Below are 16,503 nucleotides of genomic sequence, written 5' to 3'. Positions count from 1 at the left end.
AGTGAGTCTCTGGGTATAATTGACAGTGGGGAACTCAACTTAACCTTGATGGCATTATGATGATGAGCAGGGAGACTGGTCGAACAATAATACCCTGTGCTCCAACCCCTCGAGTGCAAACTGGAAGGAAAAAAAGATTAAAGCACAGTTTTTTTCTTTTATTTTATTTTCTCTTTTTGGTATATGCCAGGCTGTGATCCCTCTCCTGGGATAAAATTTGCTGCATAAATTAAATGTACAGATAACATTCTCACCCAAAAACCAACAATTTCATTTGCAAGTGCCTACCAGGAAAGAAAAACAGCCTGCTCTGCTGGAGGTCTACTAGAAGTCAGTAAGGTCTTTTAAACCAAAAAGACCCTCAGAAAGATGATCAATGTTATCTTAACCAAGATTTTATTTTAGAAGGAATTAACTTGCACTGGTGATGGGTGGGGAGAATGGAGGTGGCAGAGAATAACCCCTTAAAAAAGAGGCATTAATGGGGATTTATTATCTTTTGGACAATTGTTTAAAATGTGAATTGAGTCAGTTTTGCCAGATATCCTACTGTGCCTATTCCGCCTGTTAAAAAAACCTCACACTGATGAGTATCAACTGGTACAAGACTTGAGAGCTGTCTAAACACTTGGAAAACATGGTTTAAATATAAATATTAGACAAACATGTGTGGCCAATTTCTTTCACAGAAAGTTTTTAATGATTTCATAATATTTCTTTTAGATATTATGCTTTACATAGTACTTAATTTATCCATTGTCAAGAATTTAATATTATCTTTTCACTGTTGTAAATAAAAACATTGCATTCAATGGATACTTTCATGTTCAAAAACTTAATAAATATTCATTTTGTGACTGCCTTGGACCACTCTTCTCTACACTGGTGATAAAGCAGGAAAAAAATAATGACAAGAAAAAAATCCCTGCTGTTTTTTTAAAAAAATAATTAATTTATTTTAATTAGGTATACATGACAGCAAAAATCCCTGCTCTTATGGTACTTATATTCTAGTGAGGACTATAAACAATGATAAATGATAAATATGTAATATTTATTGAATATTAGATAGTGATAAATGCTAAGGATAAAAAAGTAGAGAAGAAAAACAGAAAGGGTAAAGGTGGGTTACTATTGACAATTCATGGGGCAGACCATTCCTGGCACAAGTCCAAAGATACTGAGAAAAAGTCTGGTGGGTTTATGAAACTCGGAGATAAATGTGATTGGAGTGGAGTGGTTGAATGAGAAGGTCAGAGGAGATGAGGTCTCAGACACATAGGGCCTTATAGAACTTTGGCTTTTGTTCTTCCGTGAGATATGAAGTCATTATAGGATTCTACTAGCAGAGTGACAGAACTTACTTAGGCTTTAACAGGTCACTAGGACTTCTGTATTGAAAATGAACTATCAGTCAGTTTGAAATACAGTAATGTAGTAGGGAAAGGTAAATAATTAACTACTTAAAGCCAAGCAAAAGATGTGTGTAACAAATATAGATTCAAAACGTAGTAGCATAAAGTGTAGGAAGAGATAAACTGTTGAAGGTTCTCATGCTGTACTCAAATAGATATAGAATCACTTGAAAGTATATTGTTATACATGTATAATATGAACCTAAACTAAAGTAATACAACAGTCACTAAAATAATGAAAGAATTGTAACAAAAAGTCACCAAAGGGTATAAAATGGAATGCCAAAAAATACTCAATTATTCCAAAAGAACAGAGAAAAAGAAAACAATGAAAAGACAAATAGCAAGATGGTGGTTTAAACCTAACCATATCAATAATTGTATTAAATAAAAATAGCATAAACATGTGATTAAAAGTCAGATATAAGGTTAAAAAAACTATATGCTTCCCACAAGAAATTTGCTTTAAATGCAAAAACACTTGTAAGTTAAAAGTAGAAAGGTAAACAAAAATACTATATATATATATATATATATATATATATATATATATATATATATATAAAACATATTAACACCAATAAAAGATGTTGGAGATTTGGAGACAATTATGCTAAGTGAAATTCCCCAAAATCCAAAAGTTGAATGTTCTCTCTGATATGCGGATGCTAACACAAGGTGGCGGGAGGGGGTGGTGGTGGGGGCAGAAAAGAAGTTCATTGGATTAGGCAAAGGGGAATGATGGGAAGGTGGAGAATAGGAATAGGAAAGACAGTGGAATGAATCAGACACAACTTTCCTATATTCATAGATGAATACACCACCAGTAAAACTCCACATCATTTATAACCACCCAAATGCGATCCCAATTTGAGTAAGTTATACTCCATGTATGTATAATATGTCAAGATACACTCTACTGTCATATATATCTTAAAAAAAGAGAAAAAAGATAGTTGGAGTATCTGTAATAATAATGAAGTAGATATCATTATTACCCCACTATGAATCAGCCTCCTTATATCAGAGAAAACATTCGGCATTTGTTTTTTGGGGATTGGCTAACTTCACTCAGCATTATAGTCTCCAACTCCATCCATTTACCTGCAAATGCCATAATTTTATTCTCTTTTACTGCAGAGTAATATTCCACTGTGTATGTATGCAATATTTTCTTTATCCATTCATCTACTGAAGGACATCTAGGTTAGTTCCACAGTTTAGCTATTGTGAATTCTGCTGCAATAAACATTAACATGGCTGTGTCTCTATAGTATGCTGTTTTTAAGGCCTTTGGATATAGACCGAGGAAAGGGATAGCTGGGTCAAAACGTGATTCCATTCCCAATTTTCCAAGGAATCTCCATACCACTTTCCATATTGGCTGTACCAATTTGCAGTCCCACCAACAATGTGTGAATGTGCCTTTTTCCCCACATCCTCGCCAACACTTATTGTTGTTTGTATTTTTTTTTAATATTTATTTTTTAGTTTTCGGCGGACACAACATCTTTGTATGTGGTGCTGAGGATCGAACCCAGGCCGCATGCATGCCAGGTGAGCACGCTACCGCTTGAGCCACATCCCCAGCCTTTGTTTGTATTCTTAATAGCTGCCATTCTGACAGGAGTGAGATGAAATCTTAAGAGTAGTTTTGATTCGCATTTCTCTAATTGTTAGAGATGTTGAGCATTTTTTCATATATTTGTTGATTGTATGTCATCTTCTGAGAAGTGTCTGTTCAGTTCCTTAGCTTAAATAAATTGGGTTATTTATTTATTTATTTAACTTTAGCTTTCTGAGCTCTTTATATACCCTAGAGATTAGTGTTGGGGGTCGAGACCTTAAAGGTAGCCACAATGGCTGAAAATGGTGATAATGAAAAAATGGCTGTTCTGGAGCCCAAATCTGTTATCAAATCAAGGTAAAACTACCTAACAACAAATTTTAATGTAATAGTGGAAGTACTGAGCAAATCTAAGGCAGAACTTATAGAAATCAGTGAAGACAAAACTAAGATCAGAATATGGCCAAGCAAACCTCTCCCAGAAGTGACCAATGAGTATAAAAATGGTGTAAAAAACAGATATTTTATATTAAGGCTTCCCAACTGATGCAACCCTTGTTGACATAAGAGTGGCTAGAAAATAAAGGTCAAATACTGAATATTCAGATGACAAGAACATTGTACAAAGCATTTAAGGAATCAATATTTGCTGTGTAGCCATGCACAGTGGTGCACACCTGTAATCCCAGCAGCTCCAGAGGCTGAGACAGGAGGACTGCAAGCTCAAAGCTAGACTCAGCAACAGGGAGGCGCTGAGCAACTCAGTGAGACCCTGTTTCTAAATAAAATACAAAATACGGTTGGGGATGTGGCTCAGTGGTTGGGGTCCCATACCCCCACCCCTGCATTTTTTTTTTTTTTTGCTGTGTTTGAGAGCATTGACTCTGCTAAGAAGTTTGTGGGGACCCCTGAACAAAAGTTCAAAGACACAGATCTGCTAATATTTTTTAAGGAAGATTACTTTGCCAAAAATAAAAAATAAAAAAAGGAAGCAAGCAAGCAATATAAAGTGGAAGCTAAGTTAAGAGATAAACAAGAGCAAGAAGAAAAACAAAAGTTAGCAGAAGATGCTGAAATGAAATCTTTAGAAGACGACATCGGATGTTTGTTGAAATTTTTGGGTGACTTAGATGATCAGACCTGTAGAAAAGATCTGCACATCCTTTTTCAAATCATGGTGAAATACAATGGATAGAATTTGTTAGAGGAGCAAAAGAGGGAATTATTCTCTTAAAAGAAAAAGCCAAGGAAGCACTGGATAAAGCCAAAGACGCACACAATGTTAAGTTACAATTAAGGAACAAAGAAGTGACTTGGGAAGTACTAGGAGAGATGGGAAAAGCACCTTTGAAAAAAATCATATAAGGCCAACAAGAATCCCTAAAAAAATGGAAGTCAGAAGGTCACAGATTTAAAGGAAAAAAGGTCACAGATTTAAAGGGTAATAAAGCTGCCCAGCCTGGGTCTAAAGGAAAAGTACAGTTTCAGGGCAAGAAAACAAAATTTGATAGTGATCATGATCATGATGAAAATGGTGCTGCAGGAACAGTGAAAACAGCAAGAGAAGAAACAAAGAAGCAACAGAAAATGGTGCCGGAGACCAGTAGCTTATTGAATACATTAAAAAAAAAACAACCCCACAACTCATTGTAGTTAGGTTTTAAGCTGCTTTTTGTCTTTGGAGGGTTTTAAAAAGAAAAACAAATTAGGTCCACTTCAATGTCTACCTGTAAAAAAGGAAAAAAAAAAATTGTTGTTTAACTTGTCTCTTTTTCCATTATCAAAATGAGGGTTATTGTTGTTGTTTTTAATATATAGTTCTGTTTGTGTTCAGAGGATTCAAATATCAAAAGGAAGATTCTTCCACTAATTGCCTTTGTAATATGAAAATGTTCTAGTACAAACTAATAAAATATATACTATATAAAAAAGAAAAGAAAAACTTGTAGTATGATTTCTATGTAGTTACCCACCACAGGTTTTATTCATGCTGGTTATGTACATGATTGTTCTATACCACAAGGAATGTGCTCAGCATAGTGATTAGAAAATGGGGAAATATTTTTCCTTCAAAAGTACAGTTTTTATATGAGAAATTTCCCTTCCTTTTGCATCCAGAGTGGTCGCTGTGGTAAGTTGGTCATTCCTTCACTGAAAAGTGTGAGTATATTCTGTCAGCCCTTTGATCTTATCTTGTAAAAGTTTAGACCAACTTGTGGAACTTCAAAGGTAGGTCATAAGAAGTCTAAAAATGGGGCTGGATATGTAGCTCAGTTAGTAGAGTGTCTGCCGCACATGCACAAGACCCTTGGTTCAATCAGCACCACACACACAAAAAGTCTAGACTCATTCATCTGGGTCTCTCAGAACTTTTGCTGAGGCAGAAGATAGCTGCAAGTAATAAATTTGCCTAATATGAGATGACTTCTTCCCCTTTTCCCACATTCTTTTTTTTTTTTTTTTTTGAGTATACAGGATGGAATCCAGGATCTCAGAACATGCTAGGTAAGCTCCCCTTGTCCATTTCTTTCCTTACCACATTTCTTATCTTTAATCTTTAGGTGAGAATCAAAGCAGAGTGACCTTGGTTGTAAAGTAAGAGTGTCATAAAACATCTGAAGAAATCCATCTGCATAGTGGATATGCAACCTACCCCGTGTATTTTCCTTGCTTGTAGGTACAGTGCAGCTCTCTCTTCTGTCCTGGCCTGTTGCTATAAGGTTCATGTAAGTAATAAAACGCTCCAAACTTCTCTCTTTTGAGTCCTCCAAGTTCTTTCTTTGGGATCAATAAACAGCATGTTTGAGGCGTTTGCAGCCCTGGGTATACACATGAGCACTCAGGCACCTAACTACATCACTAGCCCTAAGACTTTATCTTGTGAGAAAATCTAATTGTCAGGAGGTTGTGCAAAGAGCTGCCTGATCAGCCTTTAGGTATGCCAGACAAGTACTTCCTCCAGTGATTTTAGCCTGAGACTCACAGGGGACAGATGAATGTTAGTGGTGGAAATGCAAGGCTAAGGGAATAGTATTATAAACTGAACCTACTGTGTTGACCTCCACACACTTTCTTCTCAAAGAAGCAATTTACCTGCAACCCTGCTGACTTAAGTGTACAGGATGTTACATTCCTCAGTAAACTACCTGTTATCTGCAGGAGAAATATAGGCCCAAAATAGTGTTGATAAGAGGAACACAAGTTATCCTGCAGAGGTGGACTTTTGTGGCCCTTACCTAGACCAGATCTTGGAACTCAGAGAGATGAGAATAATTCCCCCAACCCTAAAACTCCAAGAACAGATTCCAATTAGAACCAGTCAGCATGGGCCAAAGTGATTTAGTGTGGTCATGGCAGTGGGGGCTTGAAAGTCTGATGTTGTCCTGCTGTCAATCAAAAAGTCAAGAGGTAAACCTGGGAGGGACTCTCTGGAAATTTCCCTGGTACTCCCAATAAAACTGTAAGGCAGGGTTTGGGGATTTATCTCATTAGCAGAGTGCTTGTCTAGCACATGCAAGGCCCCGAGTTTAGCTCTCAGCCCTGAAATGAAACAAAAAAACTGGAGGGCAGAAGAGGCACTCCGTACCTCTCCATTTTCAGAGAACACATTCTTTCCCTTGAGAGTGTTCCCTTTCCCCTTTCCTATCCCTTCCAATAAACTCATGCCTGTTACTCTAAGCAACATGTTTGAAATATGGGTTTGAAAGTAGCGGGGAGGGGTGGGGGGAAGAGGTGTTTCATGTTGTCTGTTTACCAGAAGGCCCTGACCTGTAACAAGACATCATTTAACCACACCTGAATAGAAAAGAGTTGAGCCTGCCTCCAGGCCTTTGAGAGATAATGTATCATTGTAGGAAGCCACTGAATTTCAGAATGGTTTGTGATACAGTAATCGATAACTAGAATAGCAGCATAAATGTACTCAAAGCACACCAGGCATCTGGCTGGGTGATCCCTCTCTATTTGGGAACTTTAAATGCTAATAACCTTCTATGATAAGAAGTGAAGAAAACTCACATTTATTTTTCTAACATTAAAATGGCATTAAATACACATTCAAATGTGTCCTATATGCATAGTAGTTTGTCTTGATGCTAACTTCATTTTGGAATTACTTAGCTCATTGTTTTATTAATGTAAATGTAATCAATTTCCATCCTGCTACCACTACTTTACATAATATTGAAGATGCCAGATTTCAATAATGTTTAGGATAGAGAGATGGAGAAGAGTATACAAAGTCAGTAAAGAGGGTATTTATTACCTAAATAGGATGTTTCAACAAGACTTTAAGTCGTGAAGTTAAGTTGTCATGAAAAAATGTTGTACTGTCTGTGGTAAAATTGATCATGTTAACATAACCCTAAAAGGGAAGAAGCTATGTTTAACTTTTATCGGTAAGAACTCTGGCTAGTTAGCTCAGATCATTAAGTAGCAGACTAAACACAAAATCTATTACAGTTATTAGGGAAAAAACTCAAGGAATATTCATGATTTACAATAAGATCAGTGACATAATCCTTAGATCGATAAGACACTTTACCAAGAGCAGAAAAAAAAAAGCTGAATTTTTATACAAGTCTTTATTTACAACTTGTTTAACAACTGTACACTTTTTGCAGCCTTGAAAACATTTTTTGTACTGAATGGGAAAATATAGTTTGACCAAATCTTAACTTTATTCTCCATATACATATACATATATTATATGCATATATATAAACACATACATATAATTAATACCATAACAAGTTGGCAGTTGTATAATTAAAATGAGTGATACCAAAAGGAAATATACGATTTCAAAAACACTAAAATCCATCTTCTGATGGTTTCTTTGACTTTGTTTTGTTTTAGTTAAAATTTCTTACTGAAGCTTTCTAACAAGTCATTCACCTCAGAAAAACATTCAGAAAATCCACCAATTTCAACACATAGGAAGCTGTTGGTAAACTTGGTAAATAGGTGGAAATGCTTGGACATCATTATGTACAATTACAACGTTATTCAATCTGTATTATACTTTTATTTGTGGAATGAGAAATTTAGATTTCTATGTAGGCATTGTTTTTGGATTATAATGACAAAGAATAAAATTGTGAAATTGTAAATTCAATAGTTAACCAAAGTTAAGAATTTACCTAGCAATACTCTTTTTGCAAAGGCTAAAATGCAAGGTGGAAGCTACAATATTAAATATGAAACTAACAATTCATAGAACAATCAAAAATACTTAACACATGAGTATAAGGCTTTAGAGCTGGCAATGTAATCAATACAACTCCAACTCCAATTTACTAAGTTGTTTTCTAGCTCATCTGAAACATTTTAAAAAATACAACTGGGGGGAAAAAAACCTCTTTTTATTCCCAAAGTTTTAGTATTTTTATATATTCAATTTACTAATCAAAATAAGGCAAAATATTAATATGTTTGAGTTTTACCATTCATAGATAAACAAAAATTCAGTTTGGTGGACAACTGTCAAACATGATAACTGCAAAACAAGATAAATCTAGAAATTATTTTCTGGAGTTCAAAGCATTATGAATTATACAGAACCTGTAAACAGCAGTGACATTTTAGTGCATTTGAATCATAAGTAAATAAGGCTATTTAAAAATAAGACTACTGTTAAAAAAAATTAAAAGGTCCCAAATCATTTTTTGGCATTTGTGTACAGTCATTTCCTGTATCTATACTACAATGTTATTCCATATTTCAAGCATATTGAAAATTTCCCTTAACTAACATGAGTCTTTGTAGAACACATCCTGAGTCAGGCCACCAAGAAAATAAAACAAACACACCATTTAATCATCTGTATGTGAACTACAGAAAGAATTTTATCTTGCTTGGAATCTGACATTATGGGATCAATTATTTTGCCTCATTACAAAACTTTAAAAAGAATGAGGAAAGCATCTCAAAACTTCCTAACAGGATATTTTTTTAAAAAATATTTATTTATTTATTCATTTATTAGGTGGACGCGATATCTTTACGTGGTGCTGAGAATCGAACCCAGTGCCCCATGCATGCTAGGTGAGCGCGCTACTACTTGAGCCACATCCCAAGCCCCCTAACAGGATATTAACTAAACACCAAGCCCACTCAAAAAAAATATGATTGGGAGAATGCTTACCTAGCATGCTCTTGAGGCCTGGGTTTATTCCCAGCACCTTAAAAAAAAAATTGAACAAATCTCTTATTTTCATTTAAAAAATTCAAAGCTATGGCAGAACAGATACTTTTAGCTACATTAAACACTTTAGTAACAGGCCAAGTAAACTAATAAATATTTAAAAAGTGTTTTAATTAGCTAAGTTACATCCTGTAACAGTAAATGTTTACTTCACAAAGAATACTTAATTTGATTCATAATACCAGTTAATAAGAGCAGGAAGCTAAGAAGAAAAAAACAATTATTTTAATCTCAATGTACCTTTGAGTGGGAAAAGTTAAATGGGAATTTAAGGAGATGGTCCTAGGGGCAGAAACAAACTGTTGATAACTACTAGATCTATATAGATTTTAAAATAACACAAGGAGAATATAAAGAAGTTTATCAATTTTTCCTTGAATATAAAGCATTCATATCAGTTTCTGCTTGAAGGACAACTATGCATCAGTTTACAAAGGAAGGTGAAAAAACCTGAAGACATTAAGAAATCATTCATGAAATGATTTAATTATTCATTTGGAAAAATAAAGTGCTCAGAATATGTTTTTGAAAAATAATATATTGAAAATAGCTTAAAATAATGGGGTATTGATTTTTCAAGACTGTTAGAAAACATGTATCTCATTTAAAAACCAGACCAAAAAAAATTGAATGTTCTTATGAGCAAATCTCCCTATTCTTTGGCAGTAATCATGTATCAATATTTACGTAATAAATATTTCAGTACTTTGGACTATGATTTGGATACTAATATATTTATGTTCCAAATAGAAAAGGTCCTAAAAAAGTTGGCTCCTAAAAGAAACCCTCAATAGACTAAGCTGAAAATTTTGCCAAATTCGAACTTGAGAAAACAGCCAAGTTAAAAAAAACAAGTTACAGCTGAACATCCTTAGATTTTTAGCACGTGCTTTTTCCCATTACCTCTCCCCTACTATTTTTCAGATTCTCTGAACTGACAGTTCCTAAAAAGTGGCTTCTTTTCTCCTGCCTTTGGGTATCTGAAATGATGCAAAAACTATTAAATTTATGGAGAGAAAGTAGATTTGTATTAGGAGACAGTTCCCCCACTCCAAATAAACAAAAGTGGGAGGAAAAAGGGGGAAGATGTATATATATATTTTTTGTTGGGGGGGGGAGGTACTAGGGAATTAACCTAGGGGTGCTTTATCACTGAGCTACATTTCTAGTCCTTTGTATTTTTTGTTTTGAGATGAGGTTTCATTAGGCTGCTGAGGCTGGCCTTGAACTTGTGATCCTCTTGTCTCAGCTCCCAAACTGCTGGGAGTACTTCTGATTAACCAGAAGACTATTTAGTTTTATTAATATAACTCCAGAAAACAAAGTTTCAAGTGTGTTTGCATTTAAGATGATTTGATTTTAGGCTATTATAAAAGAGGCTTTTTAATATGACATATGAAAAGTAATCCATGCTAGTAACCCAACCCAGCTGTAAACATATTTCGAGACTTAGAACTTCAGATTCCTAAGATATTAACAGAAATGTCACAGAAAAGTAGAAGGGAAGAGGGCAAATAATTTTATCTAATATTAGTAAAGTGCTGTAAAGTATAAATAATACATAAATGATCATAATAATAGTAAATAATATTAAGACACTTGTCTCTAACACTTACATAAAATAAACATAATATAGAATGCATATACATTAATGAGTGTCCATAGGTTGACAAACACATCAAAAACAAACATGGTTTTCATTAATTTTACAACACATCTGCTAAACTAATTTCTTTTGTTAATTCAGAGTTCTCTAAAGTGATAAAGCCTGTTCATAAGTTTCCTGTATGTCTACACAAAAGCTTCAGTATGCTTTGGTAGTATTTTTTTTTTCTCACTTTGAGTTTGTTCTCATGACTATTTAATTTTTTTTTTTAAGCTCCAAGTAGATGTAATACAGGATTTGATTGCCCTATGTGCCTAAAACTTTGAGGCTGTGAACTTTATTCTCAGACCTTAAACACCTGATTTTAAACATGGGGGTTTGTATCAGACATATAAAGGCTCATTTTGAATGTTTAAAAAAATGTCTACTTTGGCCTTTATTTTAATTAAGCATCATCTTTTGTGGGACTACTATGTCTAATTTAAGGGGAACATAACATTAAACCTCTGGCTTGTAAACTAGAAAAAAATGTCAATGGCAGATCTAGATAACTGTTGGGAAAGTGATCATAAATTTCAGTCACCACAGATCTTTTTCTCATCTCATAAAATTATACTGTTTTTTAAAAACAATCTAATAGAGCTATCTTAGATTTAGTAATGGCTTAATGGTCTCAAAATGAGAATAAATATTTCCCCCTCCATGAATAATAAAAATATATTATATGCCTTGTTAATACTTGATGAAGGGAAGGACGATCAGAAATCAAATTAATTTTTGTTTACACTTTTATCAAATGAATACATAATAAAGACAGATTTTACGTAAACTATTACTGCAGGAACATTTGTTAAGATAGTGTAAATTTTTACTGTATTAGTACTTCTATTTGCCTAGATGTTTGTTATTAGTTGGGCCATTCCTTATCCCAATATCCATTCTACTTTCTAGAATGGATTTCCTTAAAAATCTTGTTACTTCTGTTTTATCTTTATTATCACATACATACTACATGCAAACTTAACTTCACAGAACATTAGAATATATGAGAAAACACAACAGAAAAATACTGAAGAGACAGCAAGTAATTCCTGATATCTATGTGTGTGACGTATCTATCTTAGGAAGCATTTTATGGACTCCCCACAATTTCTAAAACTCAGATACTTATCATAATTAGGTTCATGCCTCTTGTTCCTCAAAATAATGTCCCTTCTCTATTCATTCAGTGCAATGGGGGAAAATCCAAGGATATTCATGTTCAAAGACAACATTAAATATAGATTTTATGAGTTTTTCTATTCATAAAGACAATACATGTGAACTGGATTAATGAAAGGTGTTTTTTAAAATATTTATTTTCTAGTTGTAGGTGGACACAATATCTTTATTTCATTTTTATGTAGTGTTGAGGATCAAACCCAGGGCCTTATGCATGCTAGGTCAGCACTCTACCACTGAGCCACAACCCCAGCCCTAATGAAAGGTTTTTGAAGAATAATTAGTATGTAGTCCAAAATAAGGAGAAAATTAAAAAAAAGGAAAGAAAGGGTGGGGAGATTCCATCAAACCAGAAGATATATGCAGTAGAGGAAGGAGATTGAGGGGGAGAGAGGAAGGATGAGAGAAGGGAAGAACAGTGGAGTGAATCTGACTTATCTTTTCTATTACATATATGAATATACACAGTGCATCTCACCTTTATGTACATCCACAAGGCACTAATTAAAAAAAACACAAGTAAATAACAGAAGGATCAGCAGAATAGAGGGAAGGGAATGGGGAGGGAAAAAGGGAGGAAAAGCAGAAGTGCTGAAGACTGAATTAGAGCAAATTATATTCCATGGTTTTTTAATCATGCCAAAAATGAATCCTAATGTTATGAACAACTAAAAAGAACTAATAAAAAGAACAATCAGTATTTACTTCCAAGAACATAATCAATGATTTATAAGAAATGGAAGCCATCATATTTGTGCTGTCCTTCATTTTATAAAAAGGATGCTACATAGGAATACTTTTATACTTTGGGGGAATAAAGAGGGGTAGAAATTAGCTGTGTCAGTACCAAATTATTTTGTTCTCTATGCTTCTGAGAACTAAAGAGTATTTGTTGAAAACTTTAGAACATCATCATTACAAAATAGGGCAATAAAACATCTTCAAATTTTTCAAAAGGGAACATATGCCAATTACTTAAATACTCATAGAAAGTAAAAAAATCAGGTGACAGATACATTGAGAATAGCCTAATATAAAAAATTTGATGACATAGATACTCAAATCAGGGCTGAGGTTGTGGCTCAGTAGCAGAATGTTTACCTGCCATGTTTGATGCCCTGGGTTCTATCCTCAGCACCACAGGTAAATAAAATAAAGGTCCATTGGCAAGTGCAAAAATATGTATTTTAAAAAAAGATACTCAAGTTATCATAAAGAATAAACTCTGAAACCTCTTTCTAAATGTAATGAAATTGGACTGGCCAAGTATTAAAATAACCTGCCATTTTAACAGGACTATAGGAAAAGAGATCATCTGTATTTTTATTTTTAATTTTTGTGGTGCTGAGGATTGATGTAGGCAAGCTATCTACCCCAGATTACAACCCCTTATTTTAAATTTTGGGACAGAATCTTGCTAAATTGTCCAGGTAGGCCCTGAATTTGTGATCCTCTTGCCTTACCTCCTATGTAGCTGGTATTACAGGCCTGAGCCACCATGCCTGGCAGAGATTTTCTTCACTGCTTATTGAATGGAAAACTCTCTTAACTTTAATTTTTATTTTTAAAAATATTTGTTTTTTAGTTGTAGTTGGACACAATATCTTTATTTTATTTATTTATTTTTATGTAGTGCTGAGGATCAAACCCAGGGCCTCGAACATGCTAGGAGAGAGCTCTACTGTTGAGCCACAATCCCAGCCCCTTCTTTTAACTTTTAAAAAGGAAAAAATTTAAAAATGATAAAATAATTTTCAAAGATTGTCTGATATTCCATTATATTTTGTTCAGTACATTTTTTTCACTTTAGGATATCACAGAAATTTCACTGTTAAGAAGTACAAGGTTTGGGCTGTGATTGTGGCTCAGTAGTAGAGTGCTCGCCTAGCACATGTGAGGCCCCGGGTTCGATCCTCAGCACCACATAAAAATAAATAAAATAAAGATATTGTGTCCAACTACAACTAAAAAATATTAGAAAAAAAAAAGCACAAGGTTTGATGACCTTTTGAGACAAAAAAAAATTCCCTTTATATGCAAGGATAAAAAGTCAAAATAGGATAGAGTACAAATGAATGCTAAAGCATTTGCTTAACATGCACAAGGCCCTGGGTTTAACTCTCAGCACCACCAACGAACAAAAACTCAAAAATATTCTTCCATAGTTTAATGAGTAGACAACAAAAGACAGTTGATGTTAATGATGATACACCCTCAGCAAAAAGCAATATACTAGAAATTTTCCTCTCACTTTGCTCAAAGATGTTCTTGCCCACATGGCTGTAAACTAGCCGGGTTTCCACCAGCTGTGGCCAATCTTACATTTTTCCAACTGGATGTCACTGTAACATTCCTGGAATATGAGATCTGGACAATTAAAGATGAAATGTAGAGAGTTCAGAGAATTTTTAGAAATTTAGATTTTGTTTTAAAGTCATTCTCATTGTTTACTTAGTTAACAAGACTAAACCAAATTGTCACTGAAAAAAATGTGAGTAAAGTGGCTCATATATAAAATGTATCTTTTTTCAAATTTAATTCATCTTTCAACTTAACAGTCTCTCACTACTGATCTATTTGCACAGCATGGATTTTCATTTCTTTGTGAGAATGAAATATATAGATATTTATAACTGAATAACACTTAGCTTAATTTTGTACAATTAAACTTTAGTTATATTAACCAAACAATAAAATTTCAAGAAAATAAAAGACAACATTATTATAATTTAAACATCTCATTAAGCCAATTTTTCAGGCTATGATATCTAATAGAAATAATTCAATCTTGATAAATTTTGGAATTTGGGTCTTTAATTTAGGGACTTCTTTTCTGGTTATTATCAAGTAGTTAGACAAATGGTAAAAAGATAAGATCTAGTTTTTGAAAATTCTTTTAAAATACGTACAACTGTACTATTTACTCTCATTTCAGATGTGATCAAAGTATTACATTTACTAGATTTTTTTCCTATTATAAACTTCTCAAACACATACTATGGAGCATAAATGCTAATATTCTTTATTTATTGACTTTCTGTTTTTTTAGAAGGAGCATAGAAAATAGATCTTTTAAGAATTCAGATGCTATGGTGACAGCTCAGACTAACCTAATGCAGTATCCCAGTGCTTCCTGCACTGCTGATGCCAGGAGGACCTCTACTATGCACAAACATGGGGGTTTCACAAAGCTACTGGATACAAGAAGCTTGTGAAAATAAAGCCCAGAATTACTCATACCTAGATCAAGCTGCTAATGTCTCTCTTTCATTTTTGTACCAGGGACTGAACCCAGGAGTGCTCAACCACTGGGCCATATCCCCAATCCTTTTCTTTTTTATTTGTGATAGGGTCTCACTAAGTTGCTGAGGCTGGCTTTGAATTCATAATCCTCCTTCCTCAGCATCCTGAGTCACTGGGATTACAACTGTGTACCACTGTGCCCTCCTACTGTCTCTTAACATGTATAAACACCATGCATCAACATGCACCCCCTGAGAAATTGATAATGACTTGAGAAATAGAAACACCAGATCCTGTCCAAAACTGGACAAGAAATAAGGGTTGTTATTGTTACAGTTAATATTTATTATTAGCCTTTTGAAACCTAAAGTACATTCAGATACTATTTCTTATAAAAGACTGTTATAACAGATGCTGAGGAAAATCAGGAGTAAAATTAAGGTTTGATGCCTTTCCAACCCCTTTAGAGAAAAATATCTGAGTAGGTGGGTGGGTAGGAAACCAGAGCTCTCACCTCACAGATAAAATTCACTTAATGAGTAGTTGGGGTCTCATTTTCATCTGCTTTGTTATGCAAATAGCCCAATAATTTTAATTACCAACATTAGTGTTTATGTCCTATTTGTTTTTAATTTGTTTATTATAGAAATAATATACATTAAAAGTTGATAAACTTATAAAAGCAATTTTAACATATCTATAAGGGCTCCAAGTCAGTCTGTTTACTAGACCTAATTTGTTTTTAAAGGTGTTTGAGCTGGGTGGGGTGGTATATGCCTGTAAAGTCCAGTGACATGGGAGGCTGAGGCAGGAGGATCACAAGTTTAAGGTGAGTCTCAGAAACTCAGCAAGTCCCTAAGCAACTTAGTGAGACTGTCTCAGAATAAAAAACAAAACAGCTGGAGATGTAGCTTAGTGGCAGGAGTCTCCTGAGTTCAAAAGTCAACACCACCCTCCCTCAAAAAAAAAAAAAAAAAAAGTTGAATTTTTATGTTATTTGTGAAATAAACGTAGGGTTAAAAAACCATTTTAAGTAGTTTTTAATCTTCTGTTGTCAAAATCTGATACATTAGCAGCTGCACACACCTGTAGTATCAGCCACTTTAGAGGACGAGGCAGAAGGATTACTTGAGCCCAGGGGTTAGAGGCCCAGCGCGGTAAGATAGTAAGACCCTGTCTTTTAAAAAAAAATAAGGGCTTGATCCATTAACCAGGCTGCTTAGACTGAAATCCCTCAATGCATTCT

General features: G+C 34.2%; 1 protein-coding gene and 1 pseudogene across 8 annotated transcripts in view; one reads left to right on the top strand and one right to left on the bottom strand.

Moving 5' to 3' along the window:
- The first annotated feature begins 3,274 nt into the window (after window positions 1-3,274).
- On the top strand, window positions 3,275-4,635 carry LOC101961734 (lupus La protein pseudogene; annotated as a pseudogene).
- A 2,911-nt stretch (window positions 4,636-7,546) lies between these two features.
- The window catches only part of Hook3 (hook microtubule tethering protein 3), a 166,811-nt gene continuing 157,854 nt past the window's right edge, over window positions 7,547-16,503 (bottom strand). For all 8 annotated transcript variants that reach the window (XM_078031291.1, XM_078031294.1, XM_078031290.1 and 5 more), the window contains one exon: window positions 7,547-14,381. In XM_078031291.1, coding sequence (XP_077887417.1) covers window positions 14,354-14,381 — 28 coding nt within the window. In that variant the 3' untranslated portion in view covers window positions 7,547-14,353. The remainder of the gene's footprint in view (window positions 14,382-16,503) is intronic.

This window comes from Ictidomys tridecemlineatus, chromosome 14, assembly GCF_052094955.1.
Source record: "Ictidomys tridecemlineatus isolate mIctTri1 chromosome 14, mIctTri1.hap1, whole genome shotgun sequence".
NCBI classification, from domain to species: domain Eukaryota; kingdom Metazoa; phylum Chordata; class Mammalia; order Rodentia; family Sciuridae; genus Ictidomys; species Ictidomys tridecemlineatus.
The sequence above is the reverse complement of the archived record's forward strand: the minus strand, read 5'-3'. Positions and strand labels throughout refer to the sequence as shown.